Source organism: Canis aureus, chromosome 10 (genome assembly GCF_053574225.1).
Source record: "Canis aureus isolate CA01 chromosome 10, VMU_Caureus_v.1.0, whole genome shotgun sequence".
Classification (NCBI taxonomy): Eukaryota; Metazoa; Chordata; class Mammalia; order Carnivora; family Canidae; genus Canis; species Canis aureus.
The window spans coordinates 63140396-63153970 of record NC_135620.1 but is presented as its reverse complement, the minus strand read 5'-3'; the positions used below and the strand labels follow the sequence as shown (position 1 = coordinate 63153970).

The window sequence follows — 13575 nt, the reverse complement described above, 5'->3', positions numbered from 1 at the left end:
TCGCACTTGGGCAGAAGATGGAGGCAGTGAGCGAATAGCAATAAGGCAGCCCAGAGCTAGCTGGAGAATGACTCGCAATGAATGAAAGAGGCAGCAGGAATATCCAAACATAACCTCAAAACATTTAAATATTGCTAAAAAGCCTCTGTGAGGCTTTATAACACGTATCAAGGAATGAAGCTCACAAGAGAGTGATATTCTCTGTATTAAATATCTCTCTGTGTGTGCCTGTGTAATGTATATATGCACAGATGCATATATCTACTTACATGGCACACAAATTTACTTAGGGAAAACAGCCTGGCAATTAATTTGAAACTCAAATGACATGGTTACACATAGATCATAATTTCTAAACACAATGTTAGTAAAACAAAATTTATTTGTAAAACAGGACCTGTTATATAAAATGGCACACAATCAAGTTATACAAAAATACAAAATTTCTTTCTGATTACAGTTCTAGTTGCAAATGATAATTAGAAAGCATTCCTGGTGGCTTCCAAATAGCTGAGATTGCGAGCAAATGCAACAGGGAGCAGCAAGAGTCCATGATGTTGGGATGTCCAAGTGAGTAGAACCTAATTTCCAAATTCAAGACTTCCATCACGTCACTTTGGAGGGACATCTCCTAAAATAGCTAGCTCCTAGAATGTCTTCTGTTCTGATACTCGTCTTCCAAACTTTTTCCAATCCTAAATTTAGTTCCCAATGTTTCTTAACGTCCAAAATCTGTGTGGCTATGAAACAGAAGGTATTCCGAATTTTCTCACATTATTTGCTCTCTCATCTATTTGGGTAATTGTTAGTTACATAATTATATTTATTCCATTTCAAATGATACAAAAGAGTACAATGATACTGTCTGGCTGATGTTAGATGTTAACTTCTGGAGAATTACTGTTTCAAAATAGCTATTCTCACAATGTTGGTTTCTCAGGTCTTGCCAAGATATGAGCTCTTAACTGTGTGGTTTTTTTTTTTTTTTTTAATCCAGACTCTTATTGCAAATATTCTGAAAAATCAGAAATATTACATGAGCTTTGAAAAGAAACCAAGGCATTTAGCAAATTTTAGCCTAGCTAGAGTAAAGAACACGGATACTTAAAAACAAAAAACAAAAAACAAGGAAACAATTTACCTTTTGCAGCAATTTAAAGGTCTAACCCTTTGAAAGCAAGCACGTGAGCAAATCGCTGCTTATTAAGCCCTAGTGACATTAATTGTATGCATTTCCATAATACCGGTCTAATTCACTGTCTAATTCTGGTAGGAGGCAATGCTTTCTTTCAAAAGATTCTTCTTCCATGGAATGATAAAATGCTGAGGCTTTTTTTTTTTTGTACAGAGCCTGTATTTAGTGCAATAAGTTTAAAAAATTTGCTCTGAAATATTTACTTTACATTAACAAAAATAGCTTTTTTTAAAAAAATCGTAACAAAAAGGAGTTATCGCATAAACAGATCATGAATTATTCTTAGCAAATTACACTTTTTTTTTCTTAAAGCATTCACCATTACAATAAGCAGAACAATGGAATATTAGCCATTCATATCTGGTAAGCTTCAGGAATAAAAAAGAAAAACAACAAGAAACAAAAAACCCCAAACCCATTCCCAAAGAAAAAGAATATTCAACACTTGAGGATCAAAAAAATATAACCAATTCTTCAGTGAAACATTGTAGGATTCTGGATACTGAATGAATTGCCGAGGAGAGGAGCACCTGCCAGTATGTTTTCAGATTTTACAGCAAGCATTTGAATAAAATGGCCACTTAAGCCTGAAGCCACTGAAGTTCCTTAGAAGCAGAAGCCCAAGCACTGGAATCTGCAATGCTTTGTGTTCCACAATTCTCTCCCTTTTTTATTCCTCCCAGCATTACTTAATCAGCAAATCAATACACAGAAACTTAAAGGCTAAAGTTGCTGGGCACCCCAGCTTCCCTTCAAATCAGGCACACAAATGTGTGGAGGATGCTACTACAGTAAAAAATGAAAGAAAGACAAACTATAAGAACAAAGTTTGCATAAGAAAGATTATCTACCCTTTTCTTTTTAACCTACTCTCTTATAGAAGCTTAGGGTAAACTACAAATACCTGAGGAGTTGGTTACTTTTTAATGTTGGCTGACAAATGCATGAGCTATTATGAAAATTCCCATATTGAGTCCACTAGTATGTTTCTAAAAGTAAAATGACATGGCTTCTTTGATTGGGGAAAACTGATTGGAGTATCTCCTTATTTATCTGAAAGCATATGCCTAGTCTCATCCCACTAGGACTTATGCATCAGTAAAATAAGACCTTGATTTTATGCATACATCAGGGAAAATCACCCCTGAATAAACTTTAGACAGAGAATTCGGTACAATCATTTTACCTAATTTAAATAACTAAAGTTAAAATCTCCTCTAAGTTATTAAAAATGTTAATCAGATATGAATCTTAACATTTCCATTAAGACAATTACAATTGAAAACATTAAATGACGGCAGTTGCCTTGTAAAAGCCACCCGTATGAAAGGAGTACATGTTTGACAAAAATAAGCATAAAAAAGGTATTAAATCCCTGTTCCTTTTCTCTGATTTTGGCTGATTATGTGTGTGTGTGTATATACATATACATATATATACACACATACATATACATATATACACACACCCACACACACAAATACATAGTTATGTGTATATATTGTTTTGGAATGTCAATGGGTTCCATAACGGTCGGCTAGGTTCAAGCAGAACTTGCTCCCGAAGCCTAGAAAACAAAGTCATACAGAGTATAATCTTAGACAATTACCATTAAAAGGAGATCATGAATGATGTTACAAATACATAGATGGTGATAAGCGGCAGCAAAGCAAAATGGACTGAGAGCCTTTCTCCTTGAACTTCTATTCCAGGGGCTATAATTCCTATGAATGTTGAAAATCACACTTCCTTTTGGGGGAATCTTTGAGATATGTAGAAGAATACGTCTATGGCCTAAGTTGCTATAGTGTTCAGGTTTCTTTTCTCCCCTTTCCTCTATAAATTCTTTCCTGTACGCGGAAGGCCGGAATGTCTCTTTCTTAAACTTCTACATCACATTTGATCAATTTTTCTAAAATCATTTTCAAAGATTTATAGGATGACCTCACAAACCTTTAAAGTTTCCTTAACTGGTGAGGTTCTCTCAAAAAAAATAAAAATAAAAATAAAAGCTCAAGAGTTAAACTGGAAGTACTTATTTACTTCAACGGTCTCCTGTCAAAAGGGAAACTTAAAACCTCATTTTTCCTGAATGTTATTCTATAGGCAAAAAGTAAACCCTAAATTAAAATATCCCATCAAGAAAGAAGATAGACAAGTGAACTTAAAGAGCAGATTGTATAGATACAGCAAAATAGGTATGACACTTTTACAGAATTTTCATCTAAGGGAACAACATGTGAATTAAACCAAGCAAATAAAAATAAGCAATCCTAAATTCTATCAATCCCTAAATTTGAGTGAGGAATTTCTCAGATAATTATTTAGGGACACATCCAAGAGAGTGGTCAACTCTTATCATGCTAATTTAAAAAGAGAGCTAAGAATCAGAGCTACTGGTTATGCTTCAAATTTTTAACTACCCTGTAAGCAACATCTCAACTTCTCTCCTGGGAAGTTTTTAAATCATATAAAACATCATTCTTAGAGATCAAATGCTATAATGTCCAAAGCACCAGAAGAACAATGCACATAAAAGATAGATTTGGGGACATAGTGGAGGGTTTTGCCATTAATCAGCAAGCAATGAACTGATGAACAACATAAAATAAAAGCAAAATATGAATGAAGATTTTAAAGCAGAGTTTGAGTTAAGGGACATTAATTTAAAACTGAAAGTAATATTGGAAAAAAAAAATCTTTCTAAATCTTGGCTTCTGGTAGAATGCCCCATAACTTGGGCAATTCTCCTAGTATTATCGCCAATGAATTAGGGGTTTAGGTAAGAGAATTCTGCATTCTGGTCAACCGCAATTTATCTTTCACTAAAGAATGATGCAGAAATACATATGCCAATTCATGGTCAAACTAAGCTAGTCTAGACCTCCAAATACTTCTCCCTTTTAAAAAATGATTATTACTGACAAATGATTTAATAGAAAAGTGTCAACTAGTGGAAAGGCAGAAAAGGGAGAGAAAAAATGGCTTGCATTTTCAGATTTTATGTTTTACCTTTTTAAGTTATAGGCTGGGATCCTTATTTACTGAACAAGAAAGACGAACAGTGGCAAGAAGAAAGCCTTCCTCATTTCCCCATGCCACCAGAAAGTTGGCAAGAACCTTTATTGCTGTCCCCCTCAGCCAGTGTTAAGTAAGAGGGATACAGAAAGAAAGAAAGGGAAGGCAAGTAACCAGACTGGGGGTGTTGCTGATGGTGCCCCTCGCTCACTCAATGCAGTTCTGGTAGATGCAGGCTTAATTAAAACTAAGAGCTCGACATCCCTTTACTTATGATTAGAGTGATCTGTACCTTGGAAAGTAAACATTGAAGTCTTGACTTTATAATTATCAATGCTATTAAAAGTAACACCAAAACATGCCCTGGAAGGGGTTATGGAGGAAAGAGTTTATTCTAAACATTCTGCTGAGGTTTTAATTTAGGTTGAATATACAATTATTCTGCATATCCATATAGCCTTCCTCCCTCCCTATCTTAAACAGACCCATTTTCTTTACTCTTGTATACTTAAATGGGCTTGTTTTATATTATGTATTTATTTTTAAGATGGAAACCTATGAAATCAACCACTTACTACACTATAAAGAAGAAAGAAGAGTCTTCATCTCATACTTTTGGAGGTTATGTGCAATTAGAAGGCACATTATTTAAAATGAACTGTTTAAGGAGGTAGGCAATCATATAATATCTTGTAGTAACATGCTCTTTAAGAACAATACATTTGTAAAATAAGCAGTAATTACACAAACATACGCAAGAGACATCTGTCATTATGCAGAGGTGGGAATATCTGTGGGAAAAGCAACTCAGGAGTCTCTTACAGTGATTAAGTTGCCTTTTTTTTCTTCAAATGAAAGTAGAGTACTTATAATACATATATATCACTGACCAGAGATCATTTATCCTTCTCACAATTAAGCTGAGGTTAGAGAAGACCAGGTTGTCTTACTGAGCGGGAACGTGAGTGCTGATGGAAATAAACCTTGTTGGCTACTGAAAAATAGCTTAAGAAACAAAGAAAGTACAATCCAGGCAACGGAAGAAAAAGTCAGCAAAGGGTAAAAGACAGGAACAGAAACAAAACAATATTTAAAAAGTGGGGGATATGAATTTTAGCAAGTTGAAAGGAATTATCACCTTCCAAAAATGACAAAAATCAGACTGTCCATTCAACCGTATAACCACATGTTCAGTCTGATGAAAACCAAACACTGACAGTTAAAAAGACCCCCCCTCTTGTGTCCCCCCCCCCACCTCCCCACCCTGCATTGAACCAGCAGTTTTACTTTAGGGACAAAAGAGCCCCTGCCCACCACAGGCACAGGAAAACGATGCTGTTCCTTTCAGCTTACTTTTACAGAAGGTGACCTCAGTTGTGACAAGAATTCTGCAATCCAGGTGATGGGTAAACACACAAACAGAAAGAGCAGCACGTCCTGCGTGATACAGATAACCAAAGCTTCTCCCGAAGAAGTGCAATCAGTGAAGACAGAGAGAGAGAGGAAGTGAAAATGAAACTCTTGGAGGCCGGCCACTGCCTCATCTCCACCTACCATCGGTTTTAGCTCTCTGGCATCAGCAACGCCTCCCTTCCCAGCTTCTTTCATTGCTTTTCTACTGTTTTCCACAAACTCCTGCAAAATATGGACCAGATTGCATGAATTCTTGGGTCCTTTCAGATGATGGTTGGTAGATGACTTCTAAGGAGCATTTACATTTTTGATTCTATGTTAGTAAATGGATGGCCTGAAAACATAGCAGTAAATTATATTTATTAACTCTACACAAGAGCTGCTAAATTTGTGTGGATAGGCTGCAATTTGTCAAGATAAAATCTTTTTGATCCATTCGTTGTGACCATCGTACTGAGGCTCAAGGTAAGAATGTTACTTCTATTTGGAAGAGAAAATACCTAACTTTTTTTTTTAAAAGGACTGTTTTCCCAGACTTGGTTATTGTTTTGTTGTTCTACTTTTTCCAAATCAAGGTTAAACGGAACAACAAGAGCATTTTACTCCATACTCCAGCATTTACGCCCTCTCTTTAAAATAACCTTAGAAGGTAAAAGAAAACATCGATACTACTATGTCCAGAACACAGTTTTTACCAAGCCATAAATGAGCTACTTAAAAAAAAATGCCTATCTGGCTTTGAAATTACTCCATAAAGCAGGAAGACAGGAAGTAACAACCAGAACTTGTGGTCAAAAGTAGTTAAAATGGGATTGTGCCCCAAAGGAGACATTTCTATCCTGTCAAAGTTTATGGAGTACTTCTCCATTAAATATTCTCATCATTCTTACAGAAAACACTAAAAGAAGAAAAAGTATATTTTTTTTACTCAGCTTCTGATCAGGGGTTTAAAAAACAAAAACAAATTCTTCTTCCTTTTTTTTTTTTTAATCTACACCCACATGGCACTGAAATTTATAACCCCGAGATCAAGAGTCACATGCTCTACCGACTAAGCCAGCCAGATATCACCAAATTCTTCTTCTAAATGCCTTCATCAGCAGGGAGGTAGAATGCTCACAAGTCAAATACCATCATGAAGACAACCAGTTAGAATTATAATTTAGACATTATGAAAAAGTCCAAAATTTAGCTGATGGTGTTCTCAGTGAAAGAGATCATCAGTACCAAATATGTCCGTTAAATCATTTACAACTTTTGCAATTGGGGGGAAAAAAAGGAATCTATCTTATTTATTACCACATTTATTTTAGATTTAACTAGATAAACCACACTCCTGGGCAGAGGACTTGTTATCTTAGTGTCTAATATTTACTCTTCAATGTTACCTACTCTTCAGGTAGGAATATTTCACTGCTTAACAGCAAAGTATTATTATTAAGAAGTATCCTTAATTTGGTAGCATTTGACATTGGTAACAGTATTTGAACCATTTAAATACGGTTTCTAAATTTTTAAAAAATTTCTATTGAGATTCGAAAACAGGGAAGCTGCAGAGGCTACATAAGTATAAAGAATGTAAATGTTAATACCTGTGTAAAGATTTGGATCTTGACTAATGGAAAATAATACAATCAGGGTCTGTTCATCTGTATTCATTACGCAACACCCTCAATTTGGCCTGGCATACTTAGGATAATGAGTTCTAGTGGGGTTGATAGCAATAATATTTGGAAAGATGATAGATGGAGAAATACAGACAGGTACTACAACCTAGGAAGTCTTTGAGCTCCACTTTAGGAAAGGGCACTGAGAACATCAGTGGTCCAATGTTCCAATTCAAGGGCTAAAACTCGGTTTAAAAAGTCAATTCTATTCCATCTAATCGCAGAGAGGGAGGCAGTAGTATGACATAATGTGAACTCAGGGCTAAAGTGGGTATGGCTACAGCTTGGTGTATTTAAAATTTCCCATCCATGCCAAGGATGGGACTTTCTTCCCTGATTTCCCTATGACTAACCTCATTCCTGAACACTACAGGTATAACTCCAAATTACTCAGTTACATATACTAGGAGTGAATTACAGAGAACGTTTTGCAGAATATTTTCACTAGTATTTTTACCCCTAAAGCAGTCGAGGGCATTTGAAGTACTTACCATCAGCACTTTATCCATATAGAATTCTCTGCCAGGGCTCCCATCATTGTATTTTGTATCAATGGCAAAACACAAGAATAATACATCCACTACCATTTCGTAAATGGACAGGAAGCAATGAGCGACTAGGAAAGCAAAGAGGCAGACGATGATCAGAGGCAGCACCCATACTGTGTAATCTTGCTGGTAGTTGAGCAGCATAATCCCAGCCAAGCCTGTGCTGCAGACTATCAGCACCTGAAGCAGAGAGAACAAAGAGGACACTTAATAGCCTACAACAGAAAATCACCATTTCTTCATCATTTGCAGACTTCAAATTCCCTTCAACATGTATAAATGATGGTCGCATACATTCATTCCACCTCAAGTTAGGAAGTATAATTCACATATATCCACAGACACGTATACATATATATCACATAAATAAAACAGAATCCGTTAAACACGTCTGGTTTAAATGAAAAATAGTCATGTTTTCCAAATGTTATGCTGGTTCCTTAAAACTTCCCATATTTAGCACCTTTAAAACTTCCCATATTTAGCAATTTTTAAAATCAAGGTATGCATATTTTAGAAAATTCCCTTAGTAGCACTTAGAAGAAAATTACTGACATTCCAGGGTGTTGCTATGTACTTTTTTCTAAGCACTTTTACATATATGAAACAGTATTATATATGAATCATTAAAATCTATTCATTAATATTTATAGCATCATTCTAAATGTTTCATAAATACTTAGCCACATAATTTCATTTTAGGGGTGATTTAAAATTTGACTGGGCTTCTCCAACTAGAGACTTCTATTGTTTTCTGGCTGCAACAAACATCTCTAAGGGTTCTTTGTTTCACATTTTATTTCACACAGTATACGTGGTGAATTTAATATGATTTGCCTTGAAATTTAGATTTGGATTACCTTATGAACAAAGAGGTTGCCACAAACATCCATCATAGAAGAATACAAGAAATAGCCAATTTGCTTATTGTCAAGAATGACCTACTCTGATCTTTCCCATGCAGCACTTTACATTTCTTGTGGTTCTTTTAATACATTTTAGTTCGGTTTTTCAATCTCTATGAATGGTTTATGGCGAACATTATCATCCTCATTTTATAGACTGGGAAATGTGCTCAGAGATGCTAGGCAACCTGCCCAAGGTCACAGAGTAGAAGAGCAGGCAGCACCCAAATAACGGTGTTACAATGCCAACTCCAGCACTATTTGTAGGTAAAAACTCAGGAAATGCTTGGATTTGAATATAAAGCAGTAACAGGTTTTATTGAATCCTGAACAGAGTTTTGCTCAGCCCCTTACTTGGCCTACCACCCAGCATTAAATAACAAAGGAAAAGAAAGAATGCTCTAGAATCACAGCAGCCTTTCCTTGTCCAGTGCTGAGAATGGTTTGAGAATTCTCTTGCCTTTTCCCTACTATTTATCCACACCAAAGCACCTCTCCCTCAACATTTTAACCAAGAGTTATAAGGCATTAGGTGAAATATTGATCAGGCTATAAATGACCCTTCTCAGATTTAGGGAGCAAATCTGGGTTTATCCAAAATTTGAAAGACCCTCCACCATTTTTTGAGGCACTCAGGAATCCTCTTTAATAGTTACTTATTTTCTGGGGTGATTTCTACAGATAGCTAATTATATCTGTTTTCCTTCACTCTTTTTGGTTTTTAGAATCAGTTATTTCTTATACTCATCTTCAAATTTTTGATATTCATCCTGCAGGACTGAGGGTCTTTTGCTCTCATTATACCACCAGAAGTTAAGCCACATTTGAAATGTTAAAGTCAAGTAAAGGGAGAAGGTATGGCTCAGACAAACCAATGCTGAGACCAAAGCTGTTGAGGTGGGAGGCTAGATATTGTCATATGAGAAAAATCTTCAAGAATTAATGATATTTAGCCAAAAAGGTCAAAGAAATATAATAATTACTCCCAAATATTATGAAAGGGTATCATCCATTTATTCAAGCAGAGGATACATTAACGGTTCTCAAACAATAGAGGAGATAGGTATCACTTGGGGAGTTTGTGAATAACAGATTCCTGGGCCCCACCCCTAGAGTCCAATAAGGGGAAGCCCAGCAATATTCATTTAAAAAGTACCTAAGGTCATTGTGATAAAGTCCACAGCCTGTAAGAAGTACTGGTCTGTATCAGTGATCTCCATACTGATCACAAATACCCGAGGAGTATTTGAGGGGATCACCTAGGACTTCAAATTGTCTCTCTCATTTATTGAAATTTTTTAATACTATGCTTTATATGCTTCATAAATTATTAAACACAGCACATATATTAATAAATATAAATATATTAGGAAGTGGGCTCAAAACTTTTTTCTAATAAGACATATGATTTAAAAAGTTTTGACTCTTCTGCAGGAAGGAAAGGGTGCTAGTTTTGTAATCAGAAAGATGTAGATTTGAATCACAGAGTTAATACTTCTTAGTTTTGTAACTCGAAGCAAGGTCAAATTTAACCTGAGTCTGTTTTTCTGCCTTTAAAAGAGACATAATAGTACACACATCCCTAAGTATTAAAATAAGGCATTCTGAAACCCCACAGTGCTTGGCAATCATTGTTTTTTCCTTTCATTTCCACCATAAATCTTGCATTTATGATGTCCTTTCCACATGGAACTCAAAGTTTTGAAATATTTTGTTTACCAGTAAAATAGCACCTATAAGTAATAATTCATATCCTCATTTTTAATTAATCGATACCAAATAAACTTCCAATGATTAATGTTAGAAAAAGTATTATCAAATAGAGATAAAATAATTTCACACAGAAGTGAAGAGCTTGAGATTTTGTGGGTGTTTTTGTATAGTTTTATTGGGCAAATATGCACTATCTACTGGACTTGAAAATGTTTAAATAGCTTGTAAATCTCTATTTTTATCTGTGGGGGCCCTATAGACCAGTGATCACAGTTCACAAGCCACTACATTAGAGGACCTAAGATCCCTCCCAAATCTAATTTACCATGCCATGAAACTACTTGGGTTCCATGGAAATGGGATCCATGGCACTGTCTTTGGTTTTCTTTTAAATTTAGGGATTTTAAAATTAAATCTTAAGACAATTTTGAATTCATGGGTAGGTGTGAGAAATAACACAGATGATTCCATGTACCCTTTACCTAGTTCCCTTCAACGATTACATCTTGTAAAACTACACTATAGTATTGTACAATATCATAACCACAGTATTGACATCAACATAGTCAAGATACAGAGCATTTTCATCATCACAAGGATCCTTCACCTTACCCTTTTTTATGACTATTCCTATTCCTCCCCCAACCCCATCTCTAACTGGGTGACCACAAATCTGTTCCCAATTTCCATAATGTTGTCATTTTAAGACTGTTTCAAGCCCCACATTCGGCATACAGCCTACTTAAAAAAAAAAGGTATCTAAGAATGTTATATAAATGGAATCAATACAGTATTTAATTTTCTGGGATTGGAGTTTTCCACTCAGCAAAATTCCCTCATGATTAATCCAAGTTGTATATTATCAATAGTTTGTTCCTGACACTTTTATTTTTTTAAAATGACTTTATTTATTTGAGAGAGAGTGAGTGAGTGAGAAAGAGCACAGGCAGGGGGAGGGGCAGAGGGAAAAGCAAACTCCTTGCTCAGCAAGGAGCCGGGATGACATGACGTGGGGCTTGATCCCAGGACCCTGGAATCATGATCTGAGCCAAAGAGCAGACAGTAGGTGCTTCACCAACTGAGCCACCCAGATGCTCCCTGTCCTTTATAATGCTTATTCAGATCTACCCACTTGAACTATCTAATCAGAAAACTATTTCTGCATACTAGTAGCCACTTTTAATTGTAACGAAAGAAATGCTTTCAAAAGATTTCCTGCATTCTGTGATCAGAACTACATTTTAAAAAAGATAACTAAAGAATATTTATCTCAGTATGTTGAAAACCCAGAAGACTTTATTCCCCTCTCAATTTTTTCCCTCCTTTTTTAGTATCTCGATTAAAAAATAATTTATCATCCGTGGCTTTTTTACAGTGTTACAAATTTTGTATTATTCCAACTTATATGTTTCTGGAAAGCAATTTAGCAATGTACATCAAGAAACCTATTATGTACTTTGACTCATTAATTCCACTTCTATGATTCTGGGCTCAGGAAATAAGGATCGACACAGGCAAGGATTTGTATACAAAAGTTTCACAGTATCATACTTTATATTCATAAATGAGAACAGTTTAACCGTAAAAAGAAATTGGAGGTTTGGTTAAATAAATGATGATACAGCAATTGTTTAACCATGTTTAAAACATTTTTAATAAAATAGGAAATGCTCATAACACAATATGAAGTGAAAAGAGGGATATAAAGCTGCCTTTTCTACTAGATTTTAAATTCTTTTTATTGACTAGTATATAACCAGTACCCAGAAAAGTCCCTCACACATTAGTAGTGGGCATTCTAGAATATTTGTGGAATGAAAAAAAGGTTATGATAAAACTAAAGAAAAAATTTTGACAGGTCACTAAGCTGCTGAAAAACTCAAAGTCAATTTTAAAATATTGTATTTTATCATCTCTATATTTCTCCATTATACAAAAATCCATATTTATTTATTTTTAAAGATTTCATTTATTTATTCAGAGAGAGGTGGAGACATAGGCAGAGGGAGAAGCAGGGTCCCTGTAGGGAGCCTGATGTGGGACTCGATCCCAGGACTCCAGGATCACGCCCTGAGCCAAAGGCAGACACTCAACCGCTGAGCCACCCAGGCATTCCAAAAATCCATATTTTATAGAGATTATTATGGTAACGCAGGGGAAGGGGTTTCCAATCACTGACATTTTCAATATCCAAACATATTTTCAATATCCAAAGATAATCATTATTAACATTTTGAGACAGTAATTCTTTTTCATATGTACATTCTTAAACAGTACTTAACAGTACTAACAGTTTAAGTACTTAAACAGTACTTAACAGTGATAGTCCAGTAGTTTTACTCAGCCTTTTCGCTTATCATATTATAAACTTTTAATGAAAAATATGGTCTAATAGGTAAATAATAGTCTGCTATTATTTCTAACCATTTCTCTATTGTTAGGCAGTAGATTTAGAAAATTTTTTTTTACTTTTTTAAAATTTAAATTCAATGAACTAACATGTAGTATATTGCTAGTTTCAGAGGTAGAGGTCAGTGGTTCATCAATCTTATATAATGCCCAGGGTTCATTATATCACATGAACCTCCTTAATGTCCATCACCCAGTTACCCTGTCCCCCAGATCCCCACCCTCCAGCGACCCTCAATTTGTTTCCTAGAGTTCAGCATCTCTTATGGTTTGTCTCCCTCTCTGATTTCATCTTGTTTTATATTTGTCTCCCTTCCTCTATGATCCCATTTTGTTTCTTGAATTCCACTTATGAGTGAAATCATATGATAATTGTCTTTTTCTGATTGACTTATTTTGCTTAGCATAATACCCTCTAGTTCTATCCATGTCATTGCAAATGGCAAGATTTCTTTCTTTTTGTTTTTTTTTTCTTTTTCTTTTTTGATGGCTGGGTAGTATTCCATGGTGTATATCCATATCTTCTTTATCCATTAATCTGTCAATAGACATCTGGGCTCTTTCCATAGTTTGGGTATTGTGAACATTGCTGCTATAAACATTGGGGTGCAGGTGCCCCTTCAGATTACATCTGTATCTTTATGATAAATGCTTAGTAGTGCAATTTGTTAGGCAGCAGATTGTTTGCAATTGGTAACTATTAGAAA

At 35.3% G+C, this 13575-nt stretch overlaps 1 protein-coding gene across 5 annotated transcripts in view; it reads right to left on the bottom strand.

The window, feature by feature from the left end:
* Nucleotides 1-13575, bottom strand: part of SLC44A1 (solute carrier family 44 member 1) — a 191948-nt gene that overhangs the window by 41693 nt on the left and 136680 nt on the right. For 2 of the 5 annotated variants that reach the window (XM_077912772.1, XM_077912774.1), the window contains 3 exons: nt 7785-8021; nt 5768-5848; nt 365-2762 (listed from right to left, as the gene is read on the bottom strand). In XM_077912772.1, coding sequence (XP_077768898.1) covers nt 2739-2762; nt 5768-5848; nt 7785-8021 — 342 coding nt within the window. In that variant the 3' untranslated portion in view covers nt 365-2738. Of the gene's footprint in view, nt 1-364; nt 2763-5557; nt 5849-7784; nt 8022-13575 lie in introns of those variants that run through there. The other 3 variants (XM_077912771.1, XM_077912770.1, XM_077912773.1) reach the window with 2 other exon arrangements.